The following is a 15078-nucleotide window of genomic DNA, read 5'->3' as shown; positions in this document are numbered from 1 at the left end:
TTCAGAAAATTAGGTTTTCTGAAAGTTAAAAAATACATGTAGGAGTAGTCCAAAGGAGCTAGGAAACATATATATTCAAAACCATGTAACGTATTTCAGTGACTTGGATGGGATTCAAACTTTACTTCACATGCTATTCAGGGGAAAGCCAACAGAAGGGCCCTCTTCATGCAATGCCAGCTAACTACCTCAATGACTAAAGCACAGTCCAAGTGATTTTTAAAAAACTAAAACAATTCCCTATAAGTACTTACTTTACTTTTGCTGCTTGAGGAATGTCCCGCAGTTCTTCATTGAGATTGAGGACCTTGGGGTATTTATTTTCCACAATAGTTATGAGATAGTGCAAAAGTGTAATGTTCCTACAATTAAAAAAGGAAAAAGTATTAAACATGGTTAATATCTATATATGATTTGCATGTCCAAGCAGCTGAACCTGCAAGAACACTATATTCTTGCATTCATTTCAAACTTTGGAGACCCCTTTAAGGCAGGGATTCTCAAGAGAAGGGAATAAGGGGAGAGCCTACATGAGACTTACATAACTATATGACTAAAGGAAGCATATACTTTCAAAAGGGAAGATTTACTACTGTGGCTCATAACAAGCATCCTTCAAAATCTGGATGATGGAAATGAACTGGAACCACAGTCAGTGGGAACATACCTACCAAAGACAAGGTGTATCCTGAGTTTCACACCAAGAAGGATGCAGTGAGGGGGGGAGAGGGACTGAGGGATGTTTAGTTTGCTGCATAGGACAGCTATTTGTCAAATTTAAAAGTACACAGCAGCAACTCACTAATAAGAATTTATTGATCATTCTCATTTAAGTTTTTTCAACTCTATGAGGACTACTCCACCACTGCAACTATTTATTTTGCTAGCTTTTGTCCCCTCTGACTCATATGTTTTGCTGTTGTAGCAAAGGGTGGTCAGAAAGTTAGAAGGCGCCCTGGTTTAGGGCTGGGCCTGGGAGTGGACCAGGACTGTGCCATCAAGGCTAGGACATCTTTGAAGCCCAAAATCCATTTCCTAATTTTAGCAACACTTCAGCTCCTAACTATATAACCCAGATCCGTCTTTGGTGGTGACAGGACTGAACCCTGACTGACCTGGGTTGAAAAAGTGGATGTCTGATAACACTCTCTGTTAGGCCAAGCTGTGGTGGTCTGGTCCTGTTGTCCCTGACTCCATGCACATTACAGTCCCCTGGACCCCATATGCCTGGGCCAACCTGAGATTTATTTCATTGGAATGAGGTGGGGCCAGGCTTGGGTATTTTTAAATCCCCTCCACAGTAACTCTAAGAGCCAGGATCAAGAACCACTAGTCTAATGAAAGTTACCATAATCAAGAGGACAGAAACGTATTTTTTAAAAACATATTCATCATTTTTAGGCAGTTACTTTGCTAATTTACGAGGCTAAGTCACAAGAGCCCTACTCACCTCCAACTAAAGGGAAGAAGAGTTGTCAATTTCCTTTCCCATAATAATGAAATGGTTTTCATTTCTGGTTACCCCTGCACCTTCATAAAAGTCAATGTAATCCCATTCCTCTGAGTCAACTGACCCACATGTGAAAAAACTTTTCCTTTATTTTTCTTGCTTTAAGAAATAATTAGAAAACAATAGCTCTGCAAAGTAAAGCAGTAGCTAGTGATTCTAGCCATTTACTTTGCAGATATTGAGCTGTTACCCTTCTATTTCAGTCTTGCTGTTCACAGAACCTAAGTGTCGGCCCATGTGCTTGCTGCGTGAGGGACCAAAATCCTGGCTACCATTACAAGAAAGAATAGAGCCATTTCTCTTCACTTGTTTTAGAGATGCTTTGTTATTAAGAGAAACTTAATTTAATTAACCACATATACTTTTCATAGTGTAGAAAGATTTCGTACTAGATCAAACATTCACATTTGTTAGCTATACAAATAACACCTCATTTGACTGAATAGAAATTCTTGAAGAATGAAAAACCACACAACAGCCATACATCTGCTTATTCACTGGTATTACTGGAAACAAGCCTTTAAAGCAGAGTGAATGTACCCTTCATTGCTGACTGTTCCATCCTTGTGCTGTCTTATCAGATTCAACTGAACATTCACTGAATAACTACTTATCACAAGGCAGTCTGCTGGGCACTATGGGTTTATAAGCCCCTGGTACTATTCCTAGGGACCAAATAGTCACAGGAAGAAGAGGAAAGAGATCAGAAATGTTTTTAATTATTTTGAAAAAGCTCGCATATTAAATTCTATAGTAACTTCAGTAAGCAGATAATCACAAAGGAAGTGCCAGGTTATCAGTAATGATGGTGCAGAGGGTATCAAGGGACAGAGAGAGATGAACAAAAGAAGGGGATAACAGAGAGGGAGGAAAGGCACTAACTGGTAGTGAAGGTATTCTTCCTCTCCAACTTGCAAGTTCTCTCAAGTTGAAGAGAACACACTTCCTTAAAAAGGCGACTGCTTGTTATATGCAGGTAAGATGTTGCAGTTACCTACTACACCTTCCAAATAAGATCAAATCCATTTGTTGTTGAGTAGAGCTGAGGACAATAGAACAGGTATCATATACCTGCGAGGCCAAATACCTTGCCTTTGATCTTAGGCAAGCTAAATGAGCCACTTGACACTGCCTCAGTTTCTTTATCTGACAACAGGTGATGTAGCACTCAGCCTATGTACTCCACACAACCAAATATGAAACTGCTCTGGAAGGATCAAGTGCTTACATTAAAAATAAGGTGGTGACAGCACAGCTGTCCTTTGTTAATCTATCTCTACATGATGCAAAAAAAAAAAAAAAAAAAAAAAGCTTTAGCTCTACAACACATTGCTTCTTATAGGATGGATTCAGGGTTGCCATAATGCTATGTATCACTAATTATATAGAAAATATGGGGTAAAAAGCTTTGCTAGTGGCAATAATTATGGTGAACAGTCCATATTTCTAAAAAGAATTTGGATGCAGAGAAGTTTATCTTAGAAACAACTGTGCAAGTTGCTTTGAAGTCAGTAGGAACCTTAGAGAAACAGCTCACAGGGAAACTAGTGTTACTATGCCTAATGATCCTACCTGTTAATGACACCAGAGCATTTTCACCTCTTAGTGTTTCTAACAAGAATCCAATCACTTAAATACACTTTCTATGAAGCATTTTGAGGAGTCTTAAAAGGAGCAGCTTAACAGTAACAAGCCAAAGTGTATTAATACCTCATAATTTTTTTAATAGTTGCTAGCTTCAATGTATAAAGGAAGGAAGACATACCCTAAAACTCCAACAAGCTTCACATTTTATAATCAACTGTCAGTTTTTTTCTTTTCCCTGGAACACAGTTCTCTGTGGAGGGGCCATGACTCAGGTCTTGAGGAGACCAGTAGCACACAGGTCACATTGTGTTTCTTGATCTGGGCACTAGTTTAATTTTTTTTTTTTCAAATTTTTTTTATTTATTTATTTATGATAGTCACACAGAGAGAGAGAGAGAGGCAGAGACACAGACAGAGGGAGAAGCAGGCTCCATGCACCGGGAGCCCGACGTGGGATTCGATCCTGGGTCTCCAGGATCGCGCCCTGGGCCAAAGGCAGGCGCCAAACCGCTGCGCCACCCAGGGATCCCTGGGCACTAGTTTAAACAGAGGTCCAACTTGTGAAAATTCATCCAGCTGTACATTTATGATTGGTGGACTTACCTTTAGTGTATTACACCATAATAAAAAGTTTATCCAAGAAAACCTGAAAATTTAGACAATAATATCCCTGGGGACTGAAAATGGATGAAGGATAATTGGCCTAATGGGTTATTTAGGGTTATTTGTGATTAGGAGAAAAGAAAGAAGTCAATGCTGGAGAAAGAATAAGCCTGAGCAAGAGACAAGCAAACCAGAGGCTGCAGTATTGGGGAGGCCCAGGAGGCCCACAGGGGCCCTGACCTAAGCTCCTGGATCCTCCAAGTGCTAGAAGGTACCATACTTACTTGTCAATACTAGATTTTGTGTCAGCAATCTTGTTTAGGCTGGATATCTTGAATCCATATGCATTGCCTCTTTGGCCTTTATTCATGTAATTTCCAAATGCCAAAACCACCTCTAGCAACTGCTTCAGCGCGCTGCTCTTAAACACCTCTTCTGAGCCAGAACGAATTGCTTCAAAACAAAGCACACATAAACACAACTACTACAACCAAGACTTCTCAGTGATACCCATCCTTAATCCACACACCTGAGAGCAGATACTGAAGATGTAAGACCGGGTTATTAGACTACCAGGGAGCACTTACAAAACACCCAAACCAGAAGCACAGAGCCAAGAGACAGGGATAACCAGCTGATGTTGTTCAACAGACCCACAGACAGTTGCACAACCCTATCCTTTCTTAGTCCTGTTCTTGGGTGACTCATTAATTGTAAGCAGTTAGAAATACAGAAAAAGTGATTGCATTTCCCACATTCCTATGCACACACTTTCTTGCCTGGTATGAGTCAGATCAACAGGATTGCTAATCAATTCTATTGACAGAAACACCGGCCCAAAGTGTTTCGTGTTAGAGCTTGCAGGTGTCATCAGGGATTGGAGCTTGAGCAGGGTCCTGAGCCCAGCCTGCATTCTGTGGCTGTGCTCTTTAGCTTCCTATATTACAAACACTTAAAATTTTAATAGCCTTAAATCTTCCCTTAGAAATATCTAGTAAAGCATCACTGTGATAAAGCTAGTTACAGATTTAACGCTAGCAGCAGTCAAATATATTTCTCACCAACACCCAGGATGTGAAAAGCCCACTTCTACAGAGGAGCCCAGGAGATGTGCTGTGAGGTCCAAAACCCAGGCTAGGCCAGAGGGCCAAGTATGGACCTAAGTACTTACTCATCAGAATTCCAAAGGATTTTAAGGAAAAAAATCACCCAAGGGATCCTGTTTACTATCTGCACTTGTATTGTACTTGCATATGGGCACTTATGATGAACATCATTATCAGTCTGGAGGCTTGACTTTACCTTCTACTTTCGGTTTCACTTCTGCCACACGCTCTGCAAACTTCTTTTTGAAGTACAGTGATTGTAGTCTTTGTTGATAATGATTAATTCTGTAAGAGCAAGCATGGACTGATGAACATTTATGTACTTAATATGTCTATGTTCACTCAACGGGTATGGAGGTGGAGGTACCTTAGAGCATATCCCCCAACACACACACACACACACACACACACACACACACACACAAATCCTCTCCTGGACAGGAGCACAGGAAATGAGGCCACTTTGCTTGGAGAGCCCATTTCCCTCCAACCAACAGGCATTATTCGGGCAATGGCAGCAGGATCCTTAGCTCTAATCAGACTGGGCAAAAGAAAATGAGAGTTGCCTCTTTCCCTTCCTCAGAGTCCCAGGAGCTCCTATGGACAGAGGATAAAAAGGAATGAAAATATAAAAGCCTCCCCATTCTGCAGCAAATAAGGAGCTGTTTCCTACATGTCTCCTATGCTTCTTAACTTTCCACAAAGTTTGTCAAAGCTATAGGGTAAAACTTGTCTCCAGCATTCTCTCCTCATAGCATTCTCTTCCCACTCATGTCTCCAAACCATCCTCTTTCTTTACCCTTAGCTCCCTATCTGCTCCCCTCAGGGATGGCAGGCTTCTGCCTTCCAAGATAGCAACTAGTGACTAGAGATAGGAGGGTGCAAACTGGTCTCTGGTCACCACTAAGAGAAGTTGCTGCTGCTGAGAGGGTGAGGGCCGGTATTCTTGCCAAGGCCTTCTGAAATCAAATCACTGCCTTACCTGTTCTCTAGTGGAAACTTCAGTCCAGTAGCCCCATATAATCAGACAGACCTGGGTTTGCAGCCCAGGTTCTCCTCTTGTTAGGTGACCTTCAACAGGTAACTAAACTCCTCCATTAGATGGAAGAGAATACCTCCCTACCCAAAGTCCTCCTGGAAGGGCTGATAGGAGGATCAAGGAGGATCTTTGATGCATGCATGGATCAAGACAATTACAAATGGCAGCTACTGTGGGTGGTCATCTATTTATCCACACACAGGCTTGCTGAGCACACCTATCAAAATTCCAAAACCATCCTTTGTCCTATAGTAGTATATAAAATGGCAAGATGAGATGGAATAACAGAAATAAGTCCAGATATGGCAGAAATGTAGAATGACAGATAAGTAAGTTCACCTTGGCTATACTCCTAGGCCTTTGGAACTCAGGGAAAGAGCTCTGCCTGGGGGGTTGAATGAGAGTCTCAGGGCCATTGGTCCTTATCTAATGCAGAATCAATTTTCCAGGCCTGGGATGGCAAGTAGACTCTGCTCACATGCCAAACAAAATTATGAAGCAGTGGCTGCCTCTGGGTTTTCTGGAGAAGGGTTGAGAATGCTTGCCAAGCTCTGTGGGAAGTATGCCATGATTGATTAGAGATGTCTGCATATGTCATGATTTGACATCCAGACCCTAGCTATTCATTTATGTGGGCTCCAGGTCAACACTGCTGAGTCTGTCCAGTCTTTGAGATGCTGAGGTATAGGGAGAAGTGAGATACAATCCCAAAGCAGTCAAAGTGGTGGGGAGAATGACACTGACTGGAGCCAGGAAAAGTTATGACTTGTTTAGGTCCAGAACTAGAGGTAATTATGAAGAAATACTAAACCTGGCTCACCCACGGGCAAGAACTCACATAAACAAAACAAATTCCACACAGCTCAGACTTATGAAGATTTTGTAATTTAAAAAGGCTTCAAGTTAAGCCAGGTTATTGGCCCAAATAATTCAACGAGAATTGAAAGTTTAACTTCCTTAGAAAGGTAAGGGGCATGTTCACATTTTATGCATTTTCAAACTCACCGGCTCATTTCGAAAAGGAATCTATCCGCCTTGGCCATCCGATCCAGTTCATGTTTATGTTCCTCTAACAGGTCAATATCACTTTTTTCGGGAACAAATTTCAAGAGCTAAAATGTACATGCAGGTATTAAAACTGAGGTTTATAACTAGATGCTTGCAGTAATTTTTCATTCTTTCAGTTAATTTGCCCCAAGATGAGACAGTAACTTTTATTTACTTTATAAGTTCTGCGTACAGGTCATTGTTAAGATACAGTACAAAATTTAAATCTTTCCAGTTAGGTGGTCAAAAGGTACCAACTCCCAGTTATTAGATAAATTAAGTTCTAGGGATGGTATGAGGACTATAGCTAACACTGCTATATAATGTATAGGATAAGGAGAGTTGTTAAGAAGGTCACTTCTAAGTATTGTCATCACAAGGAAGAGTTTTTTCTTCTCCTCTTTTTTATTGAATCTATAGGACATGATCGATGCTACCAACTACACTTACTGCAGTAGTTATTTCATATTTGTAAGTTAAATTACTATGCCGCACACTTTAAATTTATAGTGATGTATGTTAATATTTCAATAAAATTGAAAATTTGTTTTTACTTTTTAAAAAATATTTTTAATCTTTTTTACTTTTAAGTAGTGAAATTGGCATTAAGATGCATTCCTGGCACCGCTCTATTCTATACTGTCTCTCAAATCAGATTGTAGAAGCTCTTTACCAGGATCCATTTTGCATAGACCATTAGAGGGGACTTTGGAGATTCAACACTCTCATTAGAAGATGATACAACTGAGGATCAGAGAGACAAAGCCAGTCACCCAGGATTACAAAAAAACTTTACGTAATTGTCAGAAATAGAACTCAGGTCTCTGACTCCTAGCTCAATGCTTTTTTCTATTACATCATGCTGGAATGAATTCTATGTGTATTTTCCATTCAACTTGTTTATTTCTCTGGCTTATCTAATTCCATTTCATTTTTTGCTCCACGTAGAGATGGATGAGAAGAATACAGTAGGATTTGAAGTTTTGGATTCCATATTTTATTTTGGTGGAATAAATGAGCATGCAATGTAGGAGAAATAACAATAATAAAGTTGAAAAGTACTCTGTGTCTGATTTCCTTTAAAGTTACAAATATGTGTGTATACATCCACAGTCTTGTCCATGTGTACTATTTTCCAGATCGAGTGCCCTTGGATATATACATTTTTTTAATGACATTGACCCTCTGGACCCCAAGATTCTCCCCATAACTTGAAGCTGGCATTTGGATGGTTCATTTAGTAGGCTTCCAAAATTTGTTGGATTTAAGGAAGGGACCTCAGAAAAGGCAGTCAGTCTGGGTGCCACCAGCAGGGAAAGAGAATTAGAACTATAGGTGAATGGTATGTGATCAGAAATATATTCCAAGCAGAGTGCATATCATGTGCCAGGGTCTGGGATGCACAGCACAGCATCTGTGCAAGTAGAACAGCTGTAATGGCAGTGGGGAAGTGCAGCAGTGGTCAAAGTCAGGGAGCAGTAAGAACCTTATCAGAAATTCAGTCTTTATTTTTAAGGGTTCTGGGATAGGACTTAAAACTTTAAGTAGGGGAATGAATTTACATTTTTAAAAAGACCACCATGCTCACAGAATGGAGAAATAATTAGAAAGGATCAAAAGTATTAAGGGGCTGTAATTAGACTGTTGGTACAATAATCCAGGAGAGAGGATGGTGGCCTGGATTGGGTAGTGGGTAGATTCGAGAGCTATTTAGGGGGATTGAATGGAACTGGCCTGACTTATTGATGGGACGCATCACAGTAGAGGGTCAAAAGGATGAGGTCCAGGCTTTCTGGTTTAGGCAACAATGTATACAGAATATAACAGGAAACCCAGAAAGAAATGGCTGGGGGAGAATGGGTGGGGAGAAAGTGAGTTTAGTGCTTGAAATACTGGCAAGAGAGCCAAGTAGTGATCAAATGGGTCTGACATCCTAGAGATCTGTTTGGAAGAGAAAGCACTGATAGTGGTTGTAACATGCAAGGATGTAAGTGAGGTAACTAGGGGAACCATCAAGAGAAAGCAGGGCTGAAGGGAAGCCAGTGGTTTTTTTTGTTTGTTTTTTGTTTTTTTGGAAGCCAGTGTTTGAGGAATGAGGACAAGAGGAAGAATCTTCAGAGGAGACAATGAAATGCCAAAGAAACACATTTCACCATGGAACATGGCCTGTGGTATCACATACCAGTAGCAAATCAAGGAAGATAAGGTCTGCAAAGTGTCCCCTAGCTTTGGCAACAAGGAAGTGGTGAGTCCTTGGTGAAAACAGCTTTAGGGAGGTGAGGAAGAGTTAACAGGAGGTGAGTGTGGACAAGCTTTCAGGAACTTTGCTTGTATCACAAGAGAGAGCACAGTAGCTAGATGGGCATGTGTGTATTAAAAGGTGTTTTGTGAAAGGCTGAGACTTGAACAAGTTAAGAGTCAAGAGGGAAAGGTGTAAGATCTAGGAGAGGGGGACAGGGTCCTCTGGTGTGGCCAGGTCTCTGAGCAGAAGGAACGCCTGGGCCAGAGCAGAGGCCAGAGAGACACTTTATTTCTAATGGGATGTAATGGATGTGGATGCCGGCAGGATCAATGGTCTGGTGGCCTGATAGATTCTAGACATTTATGTTCCTGTGTTCAAGTGGTGCCAGTGGACAGGACAAGTATCTTCTTCCTCTTCCTCTTCCTCAGTGCAGGGAAGAAGGTAGTAAGGCAAGGGAGAAGGGAGACAGAGAAAAAGACTGTTTTTTTCCCCTTAGTTTGGCCTTTTATCTCCTGGGCAAGGAAATTCAGTTCCAGTCTCAGGGATTCCCCTTTCCCCCACAACACACACTGGTTTGTGTGTGCTAAGCCCATAGGTCCCTGTTCACCAGAGCACAATCACTTGCTCTCTTTTGTGAACACTGCAAGAAGCACATGCTAAAGGTTCAGTCCTTCCCAAAGCAGAGGCAAGTGACAGATTATGTAAGGATAGCTTTAAGAGAGGAATGAAGAATTAGACCAACACCTGGGAATGAGGGGAAAGGTATGCATTCCGAGAAACAGCAGTGTATCAATCTTGCCTGAGTTCTGAGCTAAACACAGGAGAGGAGGGAATGAATGTGGCTCACATGCAAATCATAACTAGGAGTAAAGAGATGCTGGCTTCAAAGTTTGTCTGGGAGAAGTGCTGTGTGAAGAAGAGGAAGCAGAGGAAGAATAGCAGAATAAGATAGGAAAAGGAAGAGTACGGTAGATGACCAGAGAGTAAGACACAGAATTATTGGGGTAGACCAGGTCAAAAGTATCCCACTTGGCCAGATTCTGCTTCAGTAGATTGATTTTCTTACTTGTATTTATTTGAGGTAAATTCTATTTGCACTGCAAGCCCTTTTGGCAGGATTTTGAAATCCCTTCCCTCAAGGAGGAATTTTGCTGGATGCGATTTCACAGTAAACAGATCTTGTGGAATTTTAAACATATGACCTTGTCAATAGGGGCTGAAGGCCTAAGGACCAAAGTAGCTTTCCACATAGTTCTTCCCTTTGTGTGAGCAGCTTGTGATGTGGGCAACCAGAGTGCAGAGTCACCTGGGGGCCAGAGAGGGGGCAGCGGGGAACTGGGATGCAATTTTGGGCAGAGACCCTTGTTAGGACTGGTATGCAGATGGAGAGGGAAGAGTGTGCAGAGTAAAATGCTCTAAACAGTTAATTCTTGATTTAGGAATTATGTATAAACTATTTGTACACAAAGTATCCTAATAGAATATACAGTCATTAACTATTAATAACTAGGTCAAACTTCAGAAAGGATAGCATAACAACTTGGTCCATTGCTAGGTATGAGGGCTTCCCCAGGATGATTCCAGCTGCATGTTTTAGGTAGGGCAGGTGCACTGGGGTATGATGATCCTGCACACACTGCTCCATCCTGCTCTATGTCTGAGGCCTTTTAGGACATTGGTGAGAACACTATAGAAAATGCATAAGCAGATAGGCACTCCCCCTGGAGCAGCCATGCCATCCAAGATAACCGTTAACACCACAAAATAGCCTTTTCCTCTGCTTCTGGGAGCTGAGCACACCTACTAATGAGACCTCAAGTTCAGTCTGGCTCAGGATCATGGGTGTCCACAGTTAACCATAAGTGGACCTGGCACTAACAAAGGTGGACCTATAGACAAAAAACACTCAAAATAGGATTTTGTACCAAGGACAATGAGACAAGCAGAACAGTCTCAGAGTGTGGAGATGTTCTCCATATAGCACAGAAAAATTTAGGGCCAGACCAAGAGACAGGTAATAATCCCTGAAACATCTGCTAGTTCAACAACACTGTCATTTGGGGGACAAATGAACAAATCTGCTGAGAAATACCTAACAGAGTTGGAGTGGCGACACAGATTGTGTTATAGGAATACTGCACGAAGAGAGGCGAAGTCACTATATTCAGCTTGCCTGGCCATGGTTAATATGAATAATTTCGATGCAGATCACAGAGCTAGGGGTTTAACAGTAACTTCTGTGGTGTCGGAATGGTGAATCAAGGCCAAGACACAAACTGTATTAAGAATTCAGTAATGAATCAGTTTACATAGTAGTCTGTGATCTCGTAAGCTAGTGAGGTTCTCCATATTCCTGTCAAACAGACTTCCCTAAAGCTAGTAGATTTGTATGACCTATGGAGGCATAACAGGTTTTTTTTTTTTTTTTTTTGGAGGCATAATAGCTTAACTAACTGCAGCATGAGGGACAGAATCTGGCTTTGTGGGTCCCAGGCATTTGACAAACTTGTGACCTTCCTTCTCACCCAACATTTTGAGGAGCAATGAGAGAATAAACTCTCTTAAGAGTGCCACATTCAACCTTGGTTCAGAGATGAGAAAATTATCCACCAGCAACAAGATTTTCTCAATATCCCACTCCCTGCTGAAAGCCAGTTGTCACTTACGCTCTGAGATATGTCTGGCAGCTCACCTGTTCCAACATGTCCTTGGGCAGATCCTCCTGCTCGTCCATTGTTAGAATTGCCCGTTTGATTTCATCATTGGACAGTTTCAACCTGGATAAAGAATATTTTATTCTGTTGTTAACATTATTGGGTGAGTATTAAATTTTAACACAAGATAATGCATTCTGCTACTCCAGCTGCTGATTTTCAAGAACTGTTTTTTTTTTCAAAATCTTTTAGTGAAAGCTTATTTCCTGACAATATTGCACCTAAAAATAGTATTTTGAAAGTGCTTTAACATTCTTTCAGGACTTTGTAATGTTCTGCTGACACAGAGAAGAAAGCTGTTATGTCTTATTGTTTAGTTTCCTTAAGTAAGGGATTGGGGGATGAGAAATAGAGAAAACACCTATACATACCATTTTCTTTAATATATAGTATCCATAAATTGTAGATGAAAGAGAAAAATTAAATTCTTTTTTTAAGATTTATGTATTTGAGAGAAAAAGAGCATGTGCACATGTATGCATGTACATGCAAGGGGAGGCACAGAGGCAAAAGGAGAGAATCTCAAGCAGGCTCCATGCCCAGCACAGAGCCCAACCTCACAACCCTGAGATCATGACCTGAGCTGAAATCAAGAGTTGGATGCTTAACCTACTGAGCTACCCAGGCGCCCTGAAAAACTAAATTCTTAACTTGATTATTTATCAGGAATGTTTAAATTTTACTTTCAGAGTAAAAAATGGATTTTTAAAAGCTTGAAATCTGTTATTATTAAAAAGTTGAATAGTTAGTACACAGTATAAAATGCATAAGGCACTTCATGGTTGAGGAATTTTCACATATATGGATAGAGGTTTAAAATAACTGTGATGGCCTTTTTTTTTTTTTTTTTTTTTTTTTTTTTTTTTAATGGAGGGCGAAACTGAGGCTTAGGATGACCAAGTGATTTGCTCAAGATCAAACATATGGAAAGTGGCAATATCTTAACACAAACCTGAAACTCTTGATTCTTAATTCCAAATTCCTTTTACAAATCTGCTTATCTACTTACTATCTTATAGGGAAGAATTTAATCACAAATCTGTTTTCTGTTTACCATAACTTTATATGATTTACTAATTTAATTAAGGATTTATGTCTTGATTATGTCAGGACAACAAAGTTTGTGTGGACTATAAAGAAGAGTCATGAAATTAAAACATACTTGTAAAAATGTGTTTTTATTAGACACAACCAATAGTCTTAATGCGGGAGGGGGGATCTTAATCAGATCATTAGCTAGAACAACAGAGTCACTCTTTTGTTCTATTTGTAAGCATTAGATCCAGACTTACTTAGAAAAAATCTTATTTCCTTATTAAACTTCCACTATCGTGGCATATTAACATTATTTGGTCTGTTCTAGTCTATGATCTTCAAAAAAATCACATTTAGGCCTAGACATAAAAATATAAACACACAAACACAGAGCAAGATGTACAGCCTTCACAGGTAACATTTGAAGTCAGGGTCTTTGGCATCAGGTGGGGCCCCTGTCCTGTGTGATGGTGCTGGACCAATGTAACCTTGGATAAAGTCTTTAAGCCTTCATATTTCTCATCTGCAGAGTGATATAATGCATGTGAAGCATTTAGCACTCTGCCTGGACACAGATAAGGCTCACTAAACTATATGTATTACTCTACCACAGACTTTTCTACCCCAGGGACAAGAAGCAACAGTACTCATGTAACCTAAACAGTCACACATAGCTACGTGATTGTTACATAGTGCTTAGTAGCCTTACCAGGAACACTTCCCAAAGCACTCTCACATTCATTATTTCACCAGTTTCCTCTCTGTACACAACATCCATCAAGACTGAGAGTATTAAACACAAATTAGAAGACAGGATTCTTATTTTAAAGGTGGTTATAATGTTTGGGAGAATCAAATGATAAGCAGAAACCCTGGCTCTGTCACAGATAAATGAGGGCAGCAGGAATATAGAGGTGGACGCAAAAGCCACAGAAGGAGGAAAGAACCCTGGACAACACACACCCCACTCTGGACAGCTTTGGCTTGCCCTCGTCTCTAGATTTCAACATTATCTCAGTAAAACCACCCATTTTGCTATTTACACTGCAAGTTGTTTCACATGCCAATAAGTAGGAAAGGGAAGGAACAAATTTGTGAATCATATACTAGTAGCATTCTCTTTTATCTCATGTTTTCAAATCCAAATATAGCATCCAGGCAATATGTGAAATTGCCTTTTTTTTTTTTAGAGAGGAAGAAAGAAGGAGAATGTGTGTGTGCTTGTGCACAAGCAGGGAAGGTGCAGAGGGAGAGGGAGAGCGAGAATCTTAAGGAGGCTCCATGTTGATCTCATGACCCTGAGATCAAGAGTTAGACGCTTAACTGACTGAGCCACCCAGGTACCCCCAAATTGCCCATGTTCTAAAATGAGACCCATTCTATCACTTAGTCTGAGGTGTGGTACCATCCTAATTCCCTGGAGCTAGAGAGACTTCTTCAGGTTGTTCTGGTCATTCTTGGGACAATCATTACCCCACACACATTTTCACCAGAACATCAGGATGGAAAACCCCCAGATTTAACTGGAACAATTTGGCCAAGTTGGCATGGGTAAAACATCTGATAGGGTAAACACGTATCCTGGCATCACTGTACAGCTCTGGGTAGCCCTCAATTCCAGGACACTAAAGGCTTTGAGTCAGTTAAGAACAGACACCACAGTCCAGCCATACAAGGCCAAGGAACAGGAACATTAAGGAAGGTTGAAACTGCCACTAATGAAAACCAACTGGCTGTGGAAACCTCTATAGTCATCCTGAGAAAAGCTCCACTGGTAAGAAAAAAATAAATTCGTTCTCTGTCCTTTTCACACTGAGCTGAAGAAACTACTTTATGGTGTAGTTCTGCTGGGTCCTTCTGTTTTGCATTTAAAAGAAAAGGAGTTGAAAATCAGAGTGAGAACAATACTTGAAGTATCAGATTTGCATTTCATTAGCTCCCCATATGGAGTGCAGAACTTCTTGCTTTTGAAATTGTATATATTTATGCTTCTCAACCCCCAGAGGCTGTCTGGACTAAACACTAGCTCTAATTCATAACAATTTTGGTTTCTCTTTATGTGTCCCACAAAGAGACTCGAGACTTTAATGGATAGTACTTAAGAAAATCTACCTGTCAACATACTGCCTTGCACGTGGCCTGTTGGAGCAGACAAAGAAACTGTACCCTTGGGGAAAGAAGAGAAGGGTACTCCG

General features: G+C 40.7%; 1 protein-coding gene across 5 annotated transcripts in view; it reads right to left on the bottom strand.

Annotated features, from left to right (window-relative positions):
• The window catches only part of DAAM1 (dishevelled associated activator of morphogenesis 1), a 166616-nt gene that overhangs the window by 12048 nt on the left and 139490 nt on the right, over nt 1-15078 (bottom strand). For all 5 annotated transcript variants that reach the window (XM_038544843.1, XM_038544847.1, XM_038544845.1 and 2 more), the window contains 5 exons: nt 11827-11911; nt 6851-6957; nt 5003-5091; nt 3985-4153; nt 255-362 (listed from right to left, as the gene is read on the bottom strand). In XM_038544843.1, coding sequence (XP_038400771.1) covers nt 255-362; nt 3985-4153; nt 5003-5091; nt 6851-6957; nt 11827-11911 — 558 coding nt within the window. The remainder of the gene's footprint in view (nt 1-254; nt 363-3984; nt 4154-5002; nt 5092-6850; nt 6958-11826; nt 11912-15078) is intronic.

Source organism: Canis lupus, chromosome 8 (assembly GCF_011100685.1).
Source record: "Canis lupus familiaris isolate Mischka breed German Shepherd chromosome 8, alternate assembly UU_Cfam_GSD_1.0, whole genome shotgun sequence".
In the NCBI taxonomy this organism is placed as follows: Eukaryota; Metazoa; Chordata; class Mammalia; order Carnivora; family Canidae; genus Canis; species Canis lupus.
The sequence above is the reverse complement of the archived record's forward strand: the minus strand, read 5'-3'. Positions and strand labels throughout refer to the sequence as shown.